The sequence below is a fragment of the Argentina anserina genome, chromosome 6, assembly GCF_933775445.1.
Source record: "Argentina anserina chromosome 6, drPotAnse1.1, whole genome shotgun sequence".
Classification (NCBI taxonomy): Eukaryota; Viridiplantae; Streptophyta; class Magnoliopsida; order Rosales; family Rosaceae; genus Argentina; species Argentina anserina.
Genome location: NC_065877.1, coordinates 7937062 through 7953629, shown reverse-complemented (window position 1 = coordinate 7953629; position 16568 = coordinate 7937062). Strand labels below are relative to the sequence as shown.

The window sequence follows — 16568 nt, the reverse complement described above, 5'->3', positions numbered from 1 at the left end:
AAAGATTCTCTCGCTAAGAGCGATGCCAGGATTGTCGAATTGGAGGGGCAAGTGGAAGAAAGGGAGAAGAAGCTCGCGGCACTGAAGGAGAAGGAGAAGGCCTAGAATCAGGCAGCCGCGACTTTGGAGGCCCGGAAGAAGGAGTGGAAGGAGAAGCTGGACACAGAGTAGGCTGAGAAGCTGACCCGGAATCTGGTGGCGAAAGAAGCCGACTTCGCACATGAAGGAGCTCAATGGTCGAATGAGGCATATCTGGAGGGTTGCAGCGACAGCCGGCGAGAAGGGTTCAACGACAGGCGGCAAGACTTGTTTGTGTTTGGCATGGATCGTGGTTTCGTCAACCATGAAGTGGCGCGAAAGCACCTCCAGATTTCGGCGCCGTGCTCGGCCAACATACACAAGTCAAGATGCCGCTCGTTGATCCCGTAATCCCAATCTCCAGGTGGTTGTGTCCCGCAATGCCCCGGCGCCCTCCACATAGACGCAAAGTTCTGAAACCAGTTGAGGGCATGGGCGAATGCCCTCCAAATAACTAACGCGTCTGCAGCGCGCCCAACCGGAGACCTCCCAACCGGCACGCGGGAATCCTCCGGCGACCTTCTTGATACCCAAGATGCCATATAGTCGAGGTCGTGGTTGGAGGAGTTGAAGATTCCAGAAGGGGGTGAGTCCAGCATGTATGGTAGCCTTAGTACTTTGCTTTGTAATTTTTTCCTTGTGAAATGTAATCCCGGCCAGTTCGGCCGAGCTACTTGAATGAAAATGGAGATTCAAACACTTGTGTATTCGTTAACCACAAATGTTGATTTTTTTGCTAGCCCATCGGGCTTAACTTTGGGCCCTGTTTCCTCGAAGTCTAGGCCCAAACTAAAACCTCGGTGACCGTCCCTAGTCAGACGGTTCGAACGTTTAACCACCTAATAAATGACAATTGTAGTCAAATCTTGGTAAAACCGTTAGTCACAAATCCAGTCCACGTGGCCACCCAGTTCATTGGATAACCATAATTAGGTGTAACTGACATCCTTAAGCTCTATGTTTGCGCGAGAGATCTTGGCCGTTGGATCATGGCTTCTTCTCCTATAAAAAGGAGAGCACCTCAAGGATGAAAACACAACAAATATGCATGGTTTCGAGTGTGCAGTTTTTTCTTTGGGTTTCGAAACCTTTCAGAAATCCCAAATTCTTTCCTCCAGATTCCGTCATGTTTCCGTAAACTGGTTTAGGCGTAAAAACTCATCCTTAAAACATGAGGTAGGCGTAAAAACCTATCCTCACACTACACTTTCTTGAAATCCTCCAGATGGCTGGCGGTCGTCGGTGTCGCGGCCCAGCTGTCTTGATGGTAGGTTGTGTAGGGGGAATGCGAGCTTCTCCCAACCCTCCAGAAGCAAATTGCAGCATGTTGGATGCCAAGTTGGATCTCCTATGCACCACTTGGATGCAGAGATTTGTCGTGGTGAGACTGGGGTAAGGCCAATCTGCCCAGCAACCCCGCGTTCTCGTAGACAACATCGTGTGGCTTTCATGTAATGTCGTAAACATTGTTATATGAATAAAAATTTCCGGGGAGATTTCCCTTTGGCAATTAGTCATTTGTTTTAGTTCATTTTGACGACTAATCGTGCAGTAAATTGACATTTGAACCAAACTAGAGAACATTATGGAGAATCAATGCAAATATCATGAGAGTCTTTATTTATTGACTAAGTCCGTAGGATAAATAGTACAAAGAGAATCCAGAGATAAACATGATGGAGATGTAAAGTTGGAGACCAACTCTTGTAACAGAGATAACTACCGAGTGACTGAAACCGGGGGCTACTTGGGGAAATAGCGGAGATGTTGAGCATTCCATGGGTGTGCTAACTTGCGTCCGGATGTGTCCTAGAGATAGAATGTGGCCGATCCAGCCGCTTCAATTATTTACATGGGACCTTCCCACTTAGGGTGTAAACCGACAAGTCGAGGCCTCACCTCTTTCATCACCCAATCACCGACCGCCAGGGGGCGGGGATTGATCTTCTTGTTGTAGTGTCGAGCGATCCATTGCTTTCCATTGATATTCCGTAAGTGAACGTTATCTCGGCGTTCTTCCAGCAAGTACATATTGAGCTGGAGGCCGGCGGCATTCGTATATGGGTCGTAGCCTTCGATTCGCTCGGAGGCAACCTCAATCTCTACCAGGATTACAGCCTCGGTGCCAAAAGCTAGAAGGAAAGAAGACTGCCCTGTGGCCGTTGTCGGGGTCGTCCGGAGCGTCCACTGCACCTCTGGGAGTTTCTGAGCCCAAAGTCTAGTGGCCTCGGGGAGGCGCTTTTTTAGGTTCTACTTGATGAGTTTGTTGATGGCTTCGACTTGACCATTAGTCTGGGGGTGTGCTGGGAAGCATATAAGACGTGCCATTCTTATGGGCAAACGCCTAGAACTTTTCATTGTCGAACTGGGTGCCATTTTCCATGACAAAAGCCTTCGGGATACCGAATCGGCAGTACACATCGCCATAAGAAGTTTATCACCCGGTCTGTGGTGATCTTTGCCATTGGTTCTGCCTTTATCCACTTGGTGTGGTAGTTTACTGCCACAATGACATACCTGAATTTCCCTGGGGCGACCGACAGTTCTCCTATTAAGTCAAGTCCCCACTGTGCGAAAGTGACCGGGGAGATGATAACTAAGAGAGGGACAGACGGGCGGCTGATGTAGTTGACGTACTGATGGCATTGTACACATGTCCCAACGATAGCTTTGACATCGGCCTCCATCGTGGGCCAGTAATACCTGGTCTGGTGGGCCTTAAAGGCTAGGTTTTGCGCTCTTGCATGCTTGCCGCATATCCCACCATGCAACTCGTTTAACACCTGTCGGCCTTGCTCCGGGGCCAAACATTTGAGTTGTGGAAAACATTAACCGCGCTGGTAAAGTTTACCATCACGGACCATGTAGAGGACGACCTTATGCCGTGCGTTTTGCTTCGGTTTCGTCGAGCGGCAACTGTCTGGTTGTCAAGTAGGCAATAAAGGGGTCCATCCACGATGGCGAAGGAGATTGCTCGATGGCGAAGATCTCTGAATAGGCCCGAGAGATGCTTGGCTGTTCCAGAATTTCCACATGGACGCCGGGCACCACCACCTCCGGCTCAGAGGTAGCTAGTCGGGCTAGAGCGTCTGCCTTAGTATTCTTAGCTCGGACGATCTATTTGATTTCAAAGTGGTCGAACTTTCGAAGCAGTGACCCAGCTAAATTCTGGTATGAGGTGAGTCGTGGCAGGTTGGAATGATAATTCCCATCAATCTGGTTGACCACCAATTAGAAGTCGTTGTAAATTCGGACGTTGGTGGCCTCCAATTCTCCACACAACTAGATCCCGGAGATCAGCACATCATACTCAGCTGTATTGTTGGAGGCTTCAAACCAGAACCGGAGAGCGTAGGGGTATTCATTCCCCTCTAGGTCGATGACAATCACACCTGCGCCGCTGTAGTTTTTGTTGTCTGAGTCATCGACATAAGGTAAGCCCAGCTGCCCATTCAATCTCTTTTCCAAATTCTCAAATTGGAGAACTAATCTATTTACCCCTTTTTTGTGTTCTTCACCGACGTGACTCTCCACCATTGTCCTCAACCTTTCCGGCGAGTTTCTCTTCGATTTAAGATGACTTGATGGGTTCAGAGCAACATTGAATGGCAGCAGTCGACCTAGGGCTGCAGCAGCTCGGTTGAAGGTCAAGGAGTGCGATCCTACAGTCCTCCTTTTCTGGAAGTCCATTGAGGTAGAAAATCATCTCTATTGGCTTTTGTGATAGTATTGGATGTTAGATTGTATTGCTATGGAGGTTTGGATGATATTGCATGTATATTTGGGAGTGTTAGAATATGATTTTTGCAGCCGGAAACGTGATCGGAGACAATGGGGTGAATTCCCCTGTTTTTACCGTTTTACAGTTTACCTTTTTACTGTATTACTGTAATGTGAAATGACATGACAGAAAGTTACTATTGTACTATTTACTATTTATTGTTTTACCCTAAGTTACCTTTTTACTATTTACTAAATGATTTTTAACGGTTTTACTTTTTAACCAAGATAACTTAGTGAAATTATAATTTCAACAAGGCGACGAATAAACGTAACTTTAAGTTACGACTAATGTTAGTTCTGATTCTCGCTCGGTTCGAAGATCGAGAACTATTTAACTTAGAAATGTATCGGTATAATAAATAAGTCGTCGATATGATTCTGAGTAACTTTATAACCATAAAGTATGCTTAGTATCGATCGACTATTGAAATTGGATTGTTTTTACATTTTCCGAGAATTGGTCAACATGGTCAATTCCTGGTCAAACTAGGTAGACTTGGTCAACCGAAAGTCAAAGGTTGACTTTCCTAGTCAAACTAGGAAATCATTGAGTCAACTTATTTTTGATATTCGACTTTAATATTGACTCTTTTATACATCAGGAACTCATAATTGATGTTATGAGGATCTTTCAGAGACTTGGAACGACAGTAGGAGCTATACATTGGATTTTGATATCGGTTGGGATTCTGCACGTCATTTCAGGAGGGGAGCTAACCCTCCTATGTTGTATTTGGCCAAATAATTTGCATGGTCTAATTCTCGGTTGAATAATTTATGAAGCATTAAATGTTGTGAAAACCCGAGACTAGGCACGATTTGGAGATAGGGTAAGTAGTGAATCCTCGTGTTGACCTGAGAGTGACAGGAGCCTAGTATACTAGGTAATCCTACGGTGTCGATGACCGTGAACCTCCGGAGGGGCAATGCCCTATTTATTATTGGATCCATTCTATACTTTACTATTGAGGGCATTCCGTTTAAATGGACACTTTCGCTACTCTGTTATAATAACATATGTGTAGTTGGCCTCGACTTTTTAGTTGCTAGGATCGGTCGAGCATTTCTTGAAGTTGAATTTGCCTTACCCTACCTTTGGAGCTCCACAAACTATTCTAGCATGATATTCCCAAACTTGCATTATGTTTTGAATATGGCTTTCTCTGGTAAAAAACATACCCTCAATGTTTTATGAAACTTATCCGATTTTGGTTTTCAAACCTCATGGGCAGGCTGGCCTCTACTGGGCAAGCGAGGACGACGCTCACCCCTACGTTAGTTGTCTTGCAGGTAAAATTGTTATTCCTGTAGCTAGGATCCTCGTTTGAGAGTTAGTGTTCGTATTCATCCTTATTGCACCTCATCCCTATATTTATTAATAATGTTTTCGAGTAAAGTTTCCCAAGGTTATAATTTAAGTTTTAGCCACCTTTATTTTGTAACAAAATTGGGTTGTTTACTAATTTAATTTGGGCCGTGGCGTTAACGCTACCTTCCACATTTTTGTTATATAAACTCATTTATTTTTGAGGAAATGTAAAGTAGTATTATTTGTTCTTTCGTGAACATGTTTGTCTTGTCGAAAATTTTTATTCACTTGTTCACATTAGTGAGTGTTTGAGCGAAACCTAATCGCTTTGTTTGCTTGCCAATCTCTTTTTAAATCCCAACATACAGTCATGTTCCAATTCCGGGATTTGACAGGCCGCGACCTGTCCTTTTAACGATGTCCTGGGTCTGAATTGAATATCAAATTCTCCAAGCTCAATCGCCCATTTTACCAATCGCCCAAATGTCTCTGGCTTTTGAAGTACGTGGTGTAATGGTTGGTTGGTCAGCACATGGATAGTATGGGCCTGGAAGTATTGTCGAAGACGATCGACGGTGGTGATTAGTGCTAAGGCGTGTTTCTCGATCTCCAGATACCTGGTCTCAGGCCATTCAGACACTTGCCGTTGTAATACATCGGGAGTTCCATGGTTTCTTCCCGCCGGACTACGGTGGAGCTCACTACTGTTTGAGAAACCACCAAGTAGAAGAATAAAATTTCCCCAAGCACCGGGGTTGACAATACCGGGACTAACCGTAGGTATTCCTTGAGCTGGAGAAAAGTCGTCTTATGTTTCGGGCCCCATGTGATATCTTTCTTGTGCTGAGTCAGGCGCAATTGAAAAAATGGTGCACACTTATCCATTAAGCGGGAGATGAAGCGAGCGAGGGCCACCACTCTGCAGGCAAGGCACTGGACTTCATTCCTGGTTGATGGCGACTTCATGTCCATTATTACTTGGACCTTTTCAGGGTTAGCCTCTTTCGCTCACCATGAAGCCTAAGAACTTGCCTCCTGCTACGCCCATCACACACTTAGCTAGGTTCAACCGCATGCTGTGTGGAGGGGAATGAAGAATACTTTGTCGAGGTTGGCGATATGTCCCTCTGTCGTTTTTCTCTTGATGACCACATATACATATACCTCCATTGTCTCGCCTATTTCTTTCTCGAACATTTGAGTGACTGCCCTCTGGTAGGCTGCCCCGGCATTTTCAAGTCGTACAACATGACCTGATAGCAATACAGTCCCTAATCGGTTATGAAGGCGGTGTCTTCTTGGCGATCCGGGTGCATTTGATTTGGTTGTAGCCCAAATAGGCATCTAAGAAACTCAGAAGCCCGAAACTGGTGGTCATGTCTACCAGCTGGCCTATTGGGGGACTGGGAAGCTGTTAATCGGGCATACCTGGTTTAGGTTGGTGTAGTCGAGACTCACCTGGGGTAGCTGACCTCCCGGATGAACTTGATGTCCTGGAGTCGCCCGACCTTGGCCTGAATCGCCTAATATTTCTCTTGGTCAAAGGCCCGTCGCTTCTGACGCACTGGCCTGGACCCCGATAAGATGTTTAGCTTGTGAGAGATGAACTCGGTGGAGATTTCAAGCATGTCTGCATATGACCAAGCGAAGACGTGCTCAATGGTCTAAATATCGTTTTCGGCATCGTATCGGTCGAGAGGTAAAACGATATATCGGGGGATATATCGGTTTTATCGGGGATATATCGGTTTTATCAGATTTGCTCATTTTCAATAAAATTTATAAAATTATACTTCAATATGTACCAAATCAACTAAAAAACGGTAATAAGTAAACTAAAGAAAATAAATACTTGATTTAATGACAATTAAAGTACACGAACGACATCTAATAATAAAAATAGGTATTTAAGAATGATTATTTAGACTTGAAATTCATCATATATATTTAAAATTTATATAAATTAAAAATATATATGAAAAAATGAAAAAAAAATATAAGTTTTTTTTAAAAAGAGGAAATAAATATTAAAAAATTAAACAAAAATTGAAAAAATAATTAAAAAATCAAAGTTTGACCGATATTTGACCGTTGACCATCATTTTTGCGTTGACCGATAAATTTTGACCAATATGCTCTTATCGTATCGGATTCGAAATATCAACGATATATCGGTGATATATCAGGGATATATCGGCCATATCGCCGATATTTCGAACAGAGGACGTGCTGATGTTCCCAGAGATATGTCACCAGCTGGTTCCTGAGACTTGGCCCTAAACCTGTTCCGATACGGATCTTCCGGTCCGGGTGCATGTCTAATAGGCTTATCCATTCGGTCTCATCGACGGCCGCCGAACGTGCCCGCGGGGGTGTTTGGCGGCCTTCTTCCTTTGCACTTTGGAGAGCTCTTGTCCGGTTGAAACCACTTCTCGGGGATCATCAATGGCCTCCGTCGAAGCCACTGGTAGCATCTCATACGGTCTTTGTCCCGCTGAGATAAGGTCGAGATGGTTTTGAAGCGTGTCGATCTCATCTTCTTTGATCGTTAGGATCCCGCCTGGGGTTGACACCTTCAGCATAAGCATGTGGCCGACGATTATACCCTGCATACCCTATAGCACATCCCGGCCAAGGATGGTGTTGTAGGAGGACATACAGTCCACTATGAGGAACTGGGTGGTGATCCTTGTTTGCTTCGTCCTTGAACCAAGCGTCAGGGTCATATTGTCGGAGCCAAAGGGCTGCACAATCACTTCAGAAGAGCTGACTAACGAGTCATAGTTGTTGTAGAGTTTCGCCCGGTCTCGCTTGAGTTTGCGATAACAGTCGGCGAACATAACACTGACCGTTGCCCCGGTGTCCACCAGCACCCTTCGACACGAGTAATAGTCGACCTGTACAGTTATCAACAACGGGTCGATCTGGGAGGTCTGAATGGGCGCTTCCCCTCTGGATAATTGGATAGTGTCCCAAGTAGCCAGTGCGGATTTGACACTCTGGCTGACCTCGTAGAGCTCCAAAGTCTGTTGTTTTTTTGCCGATTTGTGGGGCGGAGCCCGGATCGGTCCGCCGCGCAAGGTTGCTATTTCGCCATGGATTTGCATGGCGTTGGCATCTGTCGCTGGGGACTTATACCAATCCAACCTACTTATCTTGATCAGTTCCTCGACGATGGACTTTAGTGTATAACAGACGTCAATGTCGTGCCCCGAGTCGTCATGGTAGGCACAAAATTTCCCCATGTGCATCATCGGCCTCTTGTCATACCAGCGCTTGGGGGCCTTAGCAGGAGGTTCTTATGGCGCTCATTTGTGAAGATCTCATTTTGGGGAGCCCCTTGTAGATTATATCCAGATGAGATACGGGTCAGTTCGACCTCGTCTCCCCTGGCGGTCGGCGTCTGTCACTTCTACCCCCATCCCGGGTATCCTGTCTGTTGGGACCCTAAGGTTGATCCAGCCTGTCCCACCTGGACCGTCGCCCACCGTCCCGGGCGTTGGTCTGCGTGGATGTGCATGCCCCGTTGGGATTGCCATAAGTGCGGTATTCGGCTTCAGCACACTGCGTTGCCGTTTCTATCAATTCTTCGTACGTAGTAGGGGGCGTCTCATTGATCTTATGGAGAAAGTCTCCCGGCCTGAGCGCTTGCCGGAATGCTGCCATGGCAAGGACGTAGTCCAGATCGTGACACAACGTCGTGGCAGTCTGACACCGGGATACAAATTCCCAAAGCTTCACCGTTCCTCTGCTTTATCCGAAATAAAGAGTTGGTATAGTGGTGGGTCTCGGCCTGTAAGATAAAACAGTTGAAGAACTTTCCCGTAAGCTCCTCGAAGCTAATCACTGAATTCGAGGGCAGACTAAGAAACCAACCCAGGGCCTCATCGGTAAGCGTCTCCTGGAAGGCGTGGCACGATTGTGCTTCTATGTACCGCGTGCTGGCCAAGACAGATTGTAAGATTTCCAAATGGGTATACGATTCAACATCCGTTGTACTTCGTAACCTTGAGCGGTTTATCCCCCGAGGGGCGTCTCTCCGCTTGCACCAGTTGGGTGAATGGGCCGATTCGGCTGACATATCGCCCATGCAACGGGCGTGGCATTCCCTTTGCCTGAATCCCGTCAACCCTGGAGGATAGTCGCTCTAAAGATCACTCATGCGCATTAGTAGTTGAGTTTAGAGATCCTGCGTGGGGGGATCCGCTTGGACCCCTAGGCCATCCTGGTCCATGTCTTGATTTCCGGCTTCCAGGTCAACATATTGCGGCTCCAGGGGGGGGGCTTCCAACAATGCGTTGATTAGAGGCTCGGTGACTAGCACCGTCTTAAACTGTGAGCCCAGACATTGTGGGGCCGCTAGCGTCTATGTCGCGATCAACGCCTGTATATTCGGGGTGCGGAATTGCTGTCGCACCGCTTCCAAGGCTTTGTCCGCACTTACGTGGCCCTTAAGTGCAGTCTGGAGGACCTGTTGTTCTTTTTCCAGTGCTGCTGAGCGTGCCAGGGCTGCACGCCTGGCCTGACGTTCGAACTCCATCTCAGCTTGGAGTCTCTTGTAGTATTGGAGTGTCAATTCTAGTGCGGCCTGGGGATCCGTGAATGGTACCTGGAACGACCCTCCAGCCATGGTTTGGGAGTCGGGGAATAACCCCTCGGCCCTGTGTTGCGGGTTAGGGAACAATCTTAGCGAAAACGCTATGTCCGCCTCCTAGGGAGGGGACTGGCGAACCGATCACGGAGACCCTCCTAGCGCCAAATGTTATGGGAGCTAAATATGAGGGATCGAGCTTCTCGTAGCCTTGTATTCCGGTGTGTCAGCTCAGTGGGACTTGCACACAACAAGTCAAAGTCAAAGGGTCAGAGGTGCGCCGGCCTTCGACCCTCCGAAGTTTGAGTTAATATCCGATGCGGAATAAGTTCGACAGTTAAGAATTTAGGAATACGTTACCTCTTTTAGGTGGTTTCGGCAAATATTTATAAGTGCACTGGGGAATGTGCATGGTAATTCCCTTGATGTGAGAATGTGCGCTAGTACATTGTATCTATCTTTGAAGACGAACCACCGTAGGTGGCGTTAATGGCGATACCCGAGTAAGCAGAGGGACTACCGGACCAGCATGTCTGCCTGCTGGGTCTTCCAGGCCTCCGGTCACCGGACCGGTGACCGGAGCATGAGGAGATTAAGCCATTCAGAGGGTGGTGTTACACACTTGCTAATTTATTGTTGATGGTAAACAACTCATATGAGTTTCTATTCAATGAAAGATATCTTACTAGAAAAAGAAAATAAAGAGAAAATCTCATTAGTAAGGAGGGTCTGTCAATGTAAAGTACGATGGAGACAATGAAGACACCTCAAACGGTATGCGACGAGGGATATCGTTTTCTATACTTGTCACACTTCAATTATTAGAAGCGAGCAGCCAATTGTTCTCGATTAAAATACAAGATATGCAGAAATAGATATCTGCCCGCTAAATGATGCATTGTCATAGATATACATCTACGATTCATATCGAGCTATATACATCGAGTACCTCGATCACTGCTAAACGCTAGTAGCTTGTATCAACATATAGAGAATAGAAGTATGTGCGAGTCTGTAACCAGCTACCGCTTATCGAAAGCAATATGCTAATATATAGGTGAATGTGGTTGTAATATTCCCCTTATATGTTTTTTCATCATGCACGTATATATAACATAAATTTTGCTCTGCTTAATCAATCTATTCAAAACAAATTTCAAATTCACTAGCTAGCTTACTTGTAGTCTTGTAGAGCTCATGTATTCCAAGTCCCCCTGATTTTTCTTTTTAAAAAACATGTTTCTCTGTTGGATTCGATCAACAAGTTGCAACTCAACAGATTTTTTTTCGAGATGTATAGCACAAGTACGTCTCTGGTTGATTCAACTCGTCTCTTTCTGTGTCCCAGCATTCTATTTGAACCATGCGTGAATCAAGGCTTTTTGTTCTGTCTTCCCTTGCATTCTATTTGAACTAAGTGTCAATTAAGGCTTTCTGTTTTGAGTATTTTCACCATCTTCAGTTTCTTGTATTAACAGAGAGAAAACTAGCTGCAACTGATACACAGAACCAAGGGATGATTAATTAATTAGATGCCATACATCCCAAAACATCAACCTGCATGAGCGACACATATATACACACAATGGAAGCCAATTCGAGCACAGCGGGCAGCGCCACGTTAACGCCACGTGTAGTACCCTAGCCACAGAATCACATTTACCAACTACTATTCATGACCACCAGATTATACGGCAGCCAAAAGCCCAAAACAACAAATGCTTAATTACTACGACTGATAAGTACCCACGACGTCGTATCTGCCGGCCTCTTCTGCCTTTTGCCTTACATCAATCGATCTAAAGCCAGCTACATGGACTTCTACACTTTTAGCTTACTACCTTTATGCTGATGTTACATATGATAATATCTAACGGCTCTCGATCTAGCTAGCAAGGCCGAAAGGTCATTTGAAAATATAGCTTGTCTCAGTTGTCTGGATCAAATTTCAAATACATGCAAATTACTAGTCATCGGACTCGGTGGTAGTACTGGTACAGCTGCTGTTGTCGTCTGCGTCTGTTTGAGAAAGATGACTCGAAATCATCTTCTGGATTCTAAGCTTTCTCTCCATTTTGGTTTCACTTGCAGCTACTCTACTGTTTGTGTAGGCCTCAAAGAACTCCTTGTTCTCCTTCTCCAGCTCCTTCCAAACTGAGCCATGCATCCAGATTAATCAATCCAATGTAACTAATCATGCTTTATGTTAAAAGATAGAGATATTGAAGACAAAACACCTACACATATATAAATGTCAAGGGGATGAAGTACCTGTGGAGGTAACAATGGGTTTTATATTAGCATGCTTGGAGAGGGCTTCCATGCACTCTTCTCTGCTCATGTTGAAGATGATGCACTCCTCGATCAGGTGGTGTACCTAAAGATTGAAGGAGAAAAACATCGTACACGATCACATATTGAATCAATGAACTAGAAGAAAACTTTGTAGCTATATATAGCTAACCAACTCGATCACGTCGTCCAAGACTTAACAAGAACTAAAAGTGTTCAGAATAAGTCAGGGATTCGACGGATCATATAAAGCAGGGATCGAGCAAGTCTCTTGCAGCATGATCATGATAGTAGCTGCATGTTATACAAGTAGAGAAGCAGCTAGCTAGCTTACCATGTGGATGTATGAAGCAGATGAAGAATCGCCCATGTTGCAGAAGATATAACTACAGAAGAAGCTAGCTGCTCTCTCTCTCTCTCTCTCTCTCTCTCTCTCTGTATGATCTTAGCAGAGACTGGACAAATGAGATGAGAATGAAGGAGGGAGATGGACTAGAATGATCTAAATAGGATCAAGAAGGTTGACTGGTTGAGTATGATCGATGCTCGAGCACAGTGTTGGTTATAGGTTAAAATAAGAAAAAGAGGGACATGGAGGAGATGAATAAAGAAGGAAAGCACAGGGTGGAGTAGTATCCAGTGATGTCATGGTTGCCCTGCCCACGTGGGAGGGAGGAGATGATTGGTGGGGAGGGGATGAGAGGAGATTCTACAAGCAGCCCTCGTTTGTCTCGTATACGTGGCCACTAAACCCCACTCTCCACGTGACACGTGGGGACCTCTTATACATCTGTTACCTGCCCTCTTTGTGTATCCGACGTCGTATGTAGGCTTGCAGGTACACCTTACGCCGCTCAAGGCCGCCCACAATTCTTGAGGACAAGGTATTTACTCTTCACATACCTAGGGGATCTAGATTCGATTTCATGAAAATATTAAAAGTGGTAAGCGAGGGGCCGCAATGCCCACCTCCCCTGACGGATGAGTCCTTGGGCCTAGGAAGTGTTTGGGATACCGTGAGTTTACAAAAAAAAAAAAATTTGTATTCAGTCCTCACCGAGGGAGCAGATTTTTGTTGTATATCATGTCATGTTTAAGATAAATAAGAATATCATTATATTTTCAAAATTTGTATCCAATATAAGTCTGGCATAAGATTATGAAAAAAATTAAGATCAAGCAGTACACAGCATGTTAAAGTTGATTGTATGGAAGTTGAATATCAAATTCTTAAGTTTTCATCAATTGAATTCTTTCAACATGCATCATCGAGTACTTTGATTCAACTTAGTACGTACCATGCATACAACTGTCTTTTTATTCAAGAGTTGAATTTTGATGACAATATGCAATAATCTTGCAACTAAGATCTGTTTTAGGGACCAGCAATAGCAGGAAAATAACAATAATAATTACGAGCTGTCCTGTAGTTTGCTAGGCTTTTGAATCGGTGTCTTTTGTTCTCTTTTGCGTTTCAATTTTTGTTCGCGTTCGATCAGGCAGTCCTATTTGAATGAGTAGCGCCATAATAATAGGGTCGGGGATATGTTTATGGGCTGAACTGCAGAATAGCTTAGACGTCTGATGAATGGGATATGGGAGGCATGTGATTGTGTACAAACTACTGTTCATATAGCGAAGAGACAAAGCCATTGATGATGATGGATGAAGATCATTATGGGTGTACTCATCTTAAAAACTGAGAGTAAAATAACAGTACAGCTGCATCTCTGTTGGTCCCTTTTGTTTTTTTTCCTGTCCTGGTTTACAGTTTCTGTAGTCGACCTTTGTTCTTAGAAACTGTCGACCTAACTTCTGCATGCGTTTTCATTTGCATTTGCCAATGCATGCACCGATGCAAGTTCAGTTCTTTTAAGTTTTAACCAATGTTAGTGACAGGGGCAAAAGCACCTAAAAAAAATACCCTATTATAAAATCAATTATATCAATTATATTAATATAGTAAATAGCAAATATGAGTCCTTACTCGTAGAGGATTGGTGAAACTAAGACTTAAAAACACAAACAGACGTGTAAACTAGAAATCTGGCATACTCGACCTAGGAGCGGAAACATAATTAATTAGCTAATCTAAACTCAACCAAAAATTACGAAATTAAATAGACACTAACTAGACACAGTGGGCGGACTACCACACAAATTTTGAGGGTATTCTGAATTGGTATGATTAGTGAACAAAAATAAATAAGACAGAAGTACTGCTCAAAATAGAATATTAAAAAGTAAATATGGATGTAAATATAAGAAAAACAATAGCAAAGAACTTCTCTCCACCACTAGATATGGTTCAATCACCCCAAAATAATGTCAATAATTATAGATGAATGAACTCACAGTTAAACCAATATCGTTAGGTCATTAACCGTATTACATTCTCTTATTTGTCATGTTAAGCGAAATGTCGGTATCGACTTAACTATATTCTCAATTAATTGATCTATGAAATATCGGTATCTAGACCAAAATAATTAAAATCATGAAGTGCTAAGAACGTTTGAGTAACAACAAAGAATCTAAGCTCAATGTCGGTAGCCTTAGATTACTAAGGATCACTTCACACAAGTACCTGCAAAGAACTTGTTATCTATCACAGAATATGCAACGATATGTCGGTCATATACATATGTAAGATAATAAAACCCTAAAACATGCATCAAAGTATCGACCCAATGAGACATGCAATAGAATTATCAATGAACAATCAGTGAAGCAATTATCATCTAAAATTATATAAATCAATTAGAGTTTGAAATCGAAGACATATCTAGACCTTTGATTAGCCCATAACTATTAATGAATTTAGTTATACATAATCTTGAATAAAAGCATTAAAGAATACATGAGAGATGAATTAAAGAAGAATAGACCGAACTTCCTTTTTCTTGTGGAGGCTTGATGAGATTTTAGCACCTTGAGGAGATGTAGGTTGTAGCTTAAGGGAATGAAGGTGACTTCGCTTCGGCTCTCCTTGTCCGTCTTCTCCCATTTCTCTTCTCTTATTCTCTCTATTTTTTCTTCCCCTATCTCTCTTTCTTCTCTTTATTTTTTCTTCCACTCTCCCTCTCTTTCTCTTGGTTGGTTGTGGAAAAATGGTGTATATGGAGATGGTGGTGCTGAAGGTTTTTATAGAGGAGAATGGTGGTGGAAAAAGTAGAGAAAAGTGAGAGATAATGATATAGTGAGTGTGGTGAGTGATCATGGAAGGAAGTGGATGATCATGGAAGGTAATGGGTGATCATGGAAGAAAGTGGGTGATTATGGAAGGAAGTATGAGATTATAGAGGAAGTGAATGTAGCTAGGTAATGATGGACCTAGAGGTGATGATTACACCCAAAATCAAATTAGATTTTTGCATAATATAGGTGTTGATTTTTGGACAATGGGGAGCCATGATTTTGTGAGAAAAATAGAAAAATGGTGTAGTTAAATCTCAACTAAAAAGAGGGATCTAGTTGTGATAAAAACAATGTGTTGCTCCTTCCTTGTTTCTCCATAAAATTAGCCCGAAAATGCATGTCGGAAAATTACCGGAATTTCACATTTTTCTCTTATTGTCAAGATATTCTTTAGGAATTAGATTTCCCTCTCTTTCTTCTCTCTTCTTCTTTATTCCATTTCAAAATACCTAAAAACAAATAAAGTTAATTACAAATATAAAAACATAACAAAATAGCTAAGTAAAAGGAATAATTAACACAGTAAAAGTCACATAAATATGTACTATCAAAATATCTCATACTTAGCTTTTACTAGTCCTCGAGCAAAACACTAAACTAAGACTCTTGAAAGACTCAACAACATCACAGACTACAAAACTCTAATGCCCTTAACACTTTGTCTCAGCAATCTCCCTAACATTGCAATACCAAGATCACATGATATTTCAGTTTAATCCACGAAATTTCGAAGGTTAATGTCAATACATGACACACATGCAACATGTAGGACGGAGATATAATCATGGTGAATGTAAAGCTATATCATGCAATAAACAAGATAAGATTCAACCTCACATGGGTACGCTATAAGTGTTTCTCTCAACATATGTTTAAAGTTTTCACTCAACTCAATTACTTGCCAAATGGACCGAACCATATGCCTAACTTTTGTAACTTATCTCCACATATCAAATGTTGTCTATCTTGAGGATAAAAAAAGATTTTATAAGGTTGTAATGTGGTTAAGCTCATAGGTTTATAGAATAAAAGGGATATAGAATTCAAACAAGTTTTAAAACCTAGTAGAGCATCAATGAAGAGACTTTTTTGAACTTTACAACTCTTGAAGCATCTTCACTATTGAATTCTTCCAAATATATCACCATTGTGGCCGAATTTCCTCTTGTCGGGCCTTCATTTCATTCATTTCACCTACAGTTAACCTGTGGTATAAGCTAAACATCACAAAAGAACATACACATTTGTTTTTGTTTACAACATAAGTAGCTTGATATCTCATACTTATTTCTTTGCTTCATCTTCACAATCTTCCGC

At 43.1% G+C, this 16568-nt stretch overlaps 1 protein-coding gene across 1 annotated transcript; it reads right to left on the bottom strand.

The window, feature by feature from the left end:
* Positions 1-11321: 11321 nt before the first annotated feature.
* LOC126801158 (uncharacterized) lies at positions 11322-12569 on the bottom strand. The gene is made up of 3 exons (XM_050528626.1): positions 12388-12569; positions 12033-12138; positions 11322-11915 (listed from the first exon to the last, which is right to left on the bottom strand). Exons 1-3 carry the CDS (start codon positions 12421-12423, stop codon positions 11728-11730), a joined length of 330 nt encoding a protein of 109 aa, XP_050384583.1. The 5' UTR covers positions 12424-12569; the 3' UTR covers positions 11322-11727.
* Between the last annotated feature and the right edge of the window lie 3999 nt (positions 12570-16568).

Coding starts and splice junctions, on each gene's coding strand:
- LOC126801158 (XM_050528626.1), bottom strand. CDS start 12,423: ATGGGCGATTCTTCATCTGCTTCATACATCCACATG. Junction 12,139..12,387: donor CTGCTTCATACATCCACATG/GTAAGCTAGCTA, acceptor TTCAATCTTTAG/GTACACCACCTGATCGAGGA. Junction 11,916..12,032: donor ACCCATTGTTACCTCCACAG/GTACTTCATCCC, acceptor TGCATGGCTCAG/TTTGGAAGGAGCTGGAGAAG.